Genomic DNA, 7,500 nt, shown 5'->3' on the forward strand with positions numbered 1-7,500 from the left:
AGTCCTTGAAAAAGGCTCTTTACTCACATTCTCTCACTGTACTCAGGTGTAAAATGAGTACATGACCGTTAACAGTTTTGTCTCTGTCGAAAAATAAATGGTATTATCGCCTAACAGGCTTCATGTCTCGTTCTACATGTCACGTGTTGCTGTTGGTCAGGGACACTTTGGAAAGCGTTTTGAGCCCGTTCAGTGGATATTGCGCTACGTATATAAAAGCTCAAGTTCAAGTTTATAACCTTAACTTTTATGACCTACTTGAAGACCAGCAGGCACTCTACTACACGGGCTGGATTCTATGCCCAATGACGAAATTGTGATCTAGCCAGGAACAGACGTGCTTGGGCCCGATATGTGGATTCCCTGTGACCGTGACACTTTTATGCTGATGTAGCATAGCACCTTATAGGTGCCGTACCAATGTACAATGCAACTAATAAATACATAACCTTAACTGTTATGGGCTCATTTTTGTATTGGAAATACTCTCAAATCAACGCAAAATATTGTCCATTACAACAATGTCAAATCAAAACCCATAATCATAAATGCATCGGGCTATCAGACTTGGTAATCTGAGTACCTAGGGTCAGTTTACTAAACTGAGACCATGACCTCAAAAGAGACGAAGAATACGTTCTTTAAGTATGACGGGTGGAGGAAGTTGGGTGTGGGGTATTAGTTTGAAACTTGGCGGGTCACACTCCATTTTTGTGAAGTCGTTTGAACTTGAGTGTGAAAGAAAAACACCTGAGCTATTAAAAGAGTTCAACGATATTTACTAGGATTCTGAAGCAAAAAGCAATGTTTAAAATAAAGGACGAAAAATGAAGCCTGTGAGGCGATGTTACATGTTTTTTTTCTCTCTAGGAGACAACGTTGTTAGCGATCAGGTTCTCATTTAACAGAGTGCGATGAGAGAATGCGGCAAATAGCCTTTCTCAAGGACTCAAGTTTCAGCACACAACGCGGGACTCAAATCAAGGACCTACGGGTGTGAAGACGAGTGTCTTGCCACAAGACCACAAAGCCTCACAAACGTTGGAACAGATGAATTAACTCAAAAACCATGTTCACTCAAACATGACTTCGCAAAGTAAAAAGCTGATTAGTAACGGGGTTTTTTGGTGCCTAAGAAAGATAAATAAAGCATTTTGTGACAATAATATGTACTGGAAAAATTCTTAATATTCTTACATTCACAAGATGGGATGGATGTGCTCCAATTACCAAAAGATAAACATTCTGTCTTTTCTATGCCTCCGGATGGTCTGTGTCCAAAGTCGTCACAGCTCAAATATACGACGGTTCCCTCTGTCCTGTTGGTGGTGGACAGCTCAAGACCTGTGTTTTCTAGGGATGGGCAACCTGGAAATGGATGTGTAAAGACAATAGTGGGGGTTCACATGATGATGATGATGATGATGATGATGATGATGATGATGATGATGATGATGATGATGATGATGATGATGATCTGATGTTTATCGTACAGGTGACGATTGTGATAACGTTTATAGTTCTTTGTGGAAAGCAAAAGCAAAATCAGCCATTGGATCCATGGAACCGGTGTATGTCCCGGTTTCATAGCGTGAAATAGACAATAGCAATTGCTTGCAACCCTTTAGAAAGGACGCTAGTTTATCGAAAAGTACTTTCCGCCAGATCTAATTGACCCAACTACCTATTTCAAATCACACGGGATTAATCTCAGTTCCTTCGCGAGTGACACGAGTGCTGTATCAGCTGAGCTATCGGGACTCCCAAGCAAGAGAAGATAGTCCATTGTGCACAAGGGGCTTGGGCGGGTCCGCCATATCTTCCTATCGAAGGGAAAACACCAAGCAAGAGAAGATAGTCCATTGTGCACAAGGGGCTTGGGCGGGTCCGCCCATATCTTCCTATCGAAGGGAAAACACCGACTAATGCAAGAGCGCATCTTTTGCTACACTGCGGAGGAATTTTTTTTGTTATAATCCCCCATTATAAGGGCCATCTTTCTACCAAATAATGTGATTATTAATCATTGAATAGTAGTATAGACATCAGTTTTGCTTTTTTCTGACACTTTATTTGAATTTTGGCTTCTTAAATCAATTGAGCTAAAAATCTTTTTTTAACTCACCTTGCCAAAACTCTCAAGCCTGAATCTTTAAATAAAGGCTTAGATAGTTTTTAACAAGTTGGGTGTCGTTTTAATAGATGAAAATTTGAAGTTTAAGACTTTTGACCAAAATGAAAACAGTGTATTTTATCAGAGTACAAACATAGATGTTAATGCAGAGTATACAATGAAAGTCACGCGAGTATAATTATGATTATATCGCTACCTCCGTGATAATGTGTCATAGGCGTGATACTAAGATATGATGTATTGGTGTAATATTGTAGTGGCAAGGCATTTCCCTGTGATAAGTAACATAAATATATCCGTTCTGCCTCTGAAGTCTGAAGGTCCAAGGGACTGTTATAATATGAGATGGGGAACGAAAGTCGTGAATTGAGGCGAACTGTTTCCATTAGATGGTGTGCGGCTTTACGGTTTTGTAGTAGTAGGGCACTCGTCCTATGAACCGGTAGGTTCCTGGTTCGAGTCCTGCCCTGGGGCGGAGCAAAGTTGAGTCCAGGAAAACGTTGATTACTCGCATTTTCTCACCATACTGAGGTGTAAAATTAGTGCCATGATTCACAACAGCGTTGTCTCTGTCCGAAAAATAAATGTAACGTCGCTTTAAAGGGGTCATGTCTCGTCAAAAAAAATGTAAGTGTTGCCGTTGGTATGGGACCTATTGCAAAGTGAATTGAGAATATTTAGTGGATTTTACACATTATGAAAGCTTAAGATGAGCAATTGAAAGGCTCACTTTTCGAACCAGGGCCTTTTTCTACCTTGGACTACTTCTTAAAACAGTGGATTAATTAAGGAATAGGTGAAAGAGGGTGGATAGGAATGGGATATGCCGTGATAATATTATGCAAATTGATTCGTCTCTCTCCTTCATAGGCGAGATGTCGCCAAATCCAAACCAAAGACTATCACAACTTTGATCTCAGCCACCTGTAAATTATTGAAGATCACAATAAATAACAATGCGAGAGGTTGTACTTTGTAAAGCGACGGTTTTTTTTTTTTTGTTTTTTTTTTTTACTTCATTCTGATCGAACGTTTTAATTTGGTATGAGTTTGGAGCGACGTGAATCTAGGTTTGGAGTCAACCAATAAATGTTGCAAATTGATTTTATAGCATAAAACATATTCGAAACAACGTATGTAGTTAGGCGAGTTTATAAAAAAACGTATGCTTTTATATAGCGCAATATCCACTAAACGTGCTCAAAGCGCTTTACAAGGAGTCCCTGACCAACAGCAACACATAACATGAAGAACGAGACATGACGCCTGTTAGGCGATATTACATTTTTTTTTCGGACAGAGACAGCGCTGTTAACGGTCAGGTGCTCATTTTACACCTGAGTACGGTGAGAGAAAGTGAATAAAGAGCCTTTTCCAAGGACTCAACTATGCGCCGAGCTAGACTCGAACCCTGGACCTTCCGATCCGAAAGCGAGTGTCATATCACAAGACCATATAGCCGCATTTAAAGTTAAGATAAATGATGTTGTTTATCGGAGTACCATTCGCTTGACTTTGAACGTTCTGACATCCTAACACAATACTTGATTGATGCGATGGGTTACATATGTGTGTGCCTGTCAGATTGTGAGTGTGTAGGTACGTATGCGTGTATTTGTGTGCGTGCATGTCTTCCGGGATGTTCTGAGCAAAATAAAATAACGACACATTATTCTGACGGTAAATTATTATTTAGCTTTCAAAATTCAAACCCGGTCAGAACTCCGGAGTCAGTACGGTTCGTAAGATAACTAGTCTCTTAGATTCGTGCCTTTTATAGGTTATAATTATCTTGGGTTAAAACCTCATTACGTATGGTCCAGTTGAAGATGTGACGAATTGCGTTGTCAGGGCTGGTTGACAGGTCTGTCTAAAATGATGGTGATGAATTGCCTTTTGGACTAAAGACTGGCCAAGTTTTAGTCTTGGATGATAGCGGGCATAGGACGGCGTTTGACTAGCCAAATATTCTGAAACAAAACTATCGAACTTGAAAAATAATTTTAAAATATTTTTTTTTGGCTAGAACACGTTTACTCCAAATATTGATCGATTAATTTGAACCCCAACTTAGCAAAACAATCAAACTTGAGGCTTCTTTTTGACGTCATAGGTTTGAGACGTTTTGACAAATCGGGAGGTCATCCTATTTGACCATATTATATTATGAAGTAAAAGTTTTGTGGCCAAAATAATAGAATGTGTGGGCTCAATGTTATGGCATGCCATAAAGCAGTCAATTCTCTAGCAACCTGCCTAACTCCTGTGGCATCCGACATGACGACACGAACACAGTCGTACTCCGGGAAAAACACGTATTTAAACTTTTGACCAGAAATCACATCCTACAAATATAGCTCGATTAAGATAACCCTTTTCTTGGAAACAAAATATGTCAAACCTGGGATTTAACGAAGTCTCAGGTTTGAGAGCTTTGTTTGATGTTTTTGTTTTGTTTTGTTTTGTTTTGTTTTGTTTATTTTATTTTTTTGTTTTTTGTTTTTTTTTTGTTTTTTTTTTTTTGCTTTTTTGTTTTTGTTTTTGTTTTTGTTTTTTGTTGTTGTTTTTTTTTTTTGTTTTTTTTTTTTTTTTGATTTGTTTTGTTTTTTTGTTGGTATTTTTTTTTGGACAAGATTAGGGTAATTTTTATCGTCCGATATTAAAATGACCAGTTACCTTGCCAAAATTTGAAATAGTATTTTTTCAAAGTACTGCCAAAATACTCCTTTTTATTTTGAATAGAAAACTTTGTTTCTATATCTATTGATTGATTGAAATGAGCACCAATTTGTGGGGGGAAAAAGAAGGGTAAAAAAAAACAAATAAAACATTACAAAACCTTCTTTTTTAACTCCCAGGCAAGTTAAAGCCATTTCAAGCGTTGAATATATTATGACATTGGATATTATTGCATTTTGCAAATCAATTATATGAAACTTTTGAATGACATGCCAAATAGAATGTAAATAGAGAAAATTAAACTACAAATAATGACTATGATACTTATGTACGTATTAGATAATTAATACTCAATATTATAAATTAACAATGAATGTTGTTTACATAATGTTGATAAATTTGCTCTATGCATGAAAGAAACACAAAGCATTTAAATGTTTTAGAACCTATTAGCTATTAAACGATATGATACGATACTATACGATTAAACGATACGATATAATCAGAAGTATCAGTTTTCTTGCCACTATAAAAAAAAAGTGTTTTGTCAGGATATGAAGGAGAGAGTCTTGTCATCGAAATAACGTTGCGGACTTTGGTTGGCTTGAAGACAATCGGACTCGCCATCATTGTCTTGTTTTGACGGAGTAGGGCTGGTCGATGATTTTGTGGTATAATTTTGCTTATCTATCGAACAAAATGTCTGGGATTCAAATCCCGATATGTTTTGCATATTGTTTTGACCAACGCGAATACATTTACAAGGAGAAGAGTGAGAGAGAGAGAGAGAGAGAGAGAGAGAGAGAGAGAGAGAGAGAGAGAGAAAAGGAGGAGGAGGAGGGAGGAGGATTATGAGAAGATAGGGGAAAAGGAGGAGCGAATAATGATGATGATGATGATGATGATGATGATGATGATGATGATGATGATGATGATGATGATGATGATGATGGAGGTGGTGGTGGTGGTGGTGGTGGTGGTGAGTGATGACGACGATGATGATAATGATGATGACGACGACGATGATGATGATGATGATAATGATGATGATGATGATGATGATGATGATGATGATGATGTTGATGATGATGAGGATGATGATGATGATGATTTAAAGTATTATAATGTAATTACCCGATATGGACATTATGAAGATGAGAGAGGCTGACCCCGCCTCTCCCGAAACTGGAACAATGGTAGTCAGTCTGGTGGGCCTGCAGAATATTCCAATCCTATTTATTCCTAGAAATTCCTGTGATTCGTCGAACTCGTCTGTGCACTATTCCCAAATACTATAAGTAATCCTTTTTTTCGCGTGAAACAAAGGGCTTAAATTATACAATACTAATTATCTTTTATAAAATGTATGTAATAGTTTGCAATCCAATAAATATTGAATATCACGTCAGTTCTGTTCAAGATTGGGGCAGTGAAAATTCAGCACACTAATAAACAGAGACGTCCCTCTTTTAGTGACGTTAGACCTGGTGAGAGAAGATAATAATATTATTTCATTATAAGTAATGTAAAGTAAGTTTGGCCAGGTGTTGGTTTTAAATAAAATGAGCCTTCTAAGTAAAGGGTTCTTTTCCATTGCAAATATATTTTTACAACGATGAGAGGAGGAGGAGGAGGAGGAGGAGGAGGAGAGGAGGAGTAGGAGGAGGGGGAGGAGGATAAAGAGGAGGAGGAGGAGGAGGAGAAGAAGAAGAAGAAGAAGAAGAAGAAGAAGAAGAAGAAGAAGAAGAAGAAGAAGAAGAAGAAGAAGAAGGAGGAGGAGGAGGAGGAGGAGGAGGAGGAGGAGGAGAAGGAGGGGGGGGGGAAGAGGTGGAGCAGGACGTGGAAGAGGAGGAGGAGGAGGAAGAAGAAGAAAAAGATGAAGAGGGTGAGAGGAGAAGCGGGGTATAAGAAGTCGTGAAAGAGATTGACTACAAATACAAGATATAGAGTTTATAAGAAAGAGAGAGAAAAAGAGGGTAGTTGATGAGCATCATAACTTGATTTATAGCATTCCAGTCAACAAACGCCCTGAACGGTCAGTCGTGATGTCACAATTTACTTAATCTTACGTTTAAGACCTTTTATGTAACTGCCCCAACAGGTGTAATTTGATATAACCAAATAGATCCCGTGGGGCTCTGTACTAACCAAAGCGCAACGCTGTTGAAAATGACTGACTGGCTTCCTTGATCGGATTATAATTGGTAATTATGTATTGAATGGTATGGCAGAAAGGAAAACAACCTCACGGCAGGTATTGATTTGGTTTATATTAGGACATGGGCGGACTTGAAAAGTTGCAAGGGTCCTAGAAAAGAAATAAATGCCTCCATCCGTGTGAGTTAAATAGACCGGAACCATTTTCTATTTTCAATCCAAATAATGGACAACCCAGCACTAATGAGGAAAGCTAAGGACATATTTGGATGGAGGACCCTTACAACAAAATCATCTCTCATGTCTCCCCTGCGACCACTTCGGTCATGAGAATGAGGTAATAACGTGTAAAAATACAAAAGATTGAAGAACAAAATGTAGTTTTTATATGACAATTAAGTCATCGGGTTATTCTATGTTCAATTTGCACACCAACACATTATATTGACATACCATATTAAGCATTGAACAAGCATATATCTTAAGTAATAAACTGGTACATGATCAAATATTGATTCATGATTCATCCA

The 7,500-nt window shown here is 38.1% G+C and overlaps 1 protein-coding gene across 4 annotated transcripts in view; it reads right to left on the reverse strand.

Moving 5' to 3' along the window:
* The window catches only part of LOC144977196 (uncharacterized), a 55,594-nt gene that overhangs the window by 16,066 nt on the left and 32,028 nt on the right, over positions 1–7,500 (reverse strand). For all 4 annotated transcript variants that reach the window (XM_078922156.1, XM_078922141.1, XM_078922150.1 and 1 more), the window contains exons 2-3: positions 5,948–6,297; positions 1,198–1,368 (exon numbers count right to left, since the gene is read on the reverse strand). In XM_078922156.1, coding sequence (XP_078778282.1) covers positions 1,198–1,368; positions 5,948–5,960 — 184 coding nt within the window. In that variant the 5' untranslated portion in view covers positions 5,961–6,297. The remainder of the gene's footprint in view (positions 1–1,197; positions 1,369–5,947; positions 6,298–7,500) is intronic.

The sequence above is a fragment of the Berghia stephanieae genome, chromosome 1 (genome assembly GCF_034508935.2).
Source record: "Berghia stephanieae isolate SIO BIC M18660-M18661 chromosome 1, UCSD_Bste_1.3, whole genome shotgun sequence".
Classification (NCBI taxonomy): domain Eukaryota; kingdom Metazoa; phylum Mollusca; class Gastropoda; order Nudibranchia; family Aeolidiidae; genus Berghia; species Berghia stephanieae.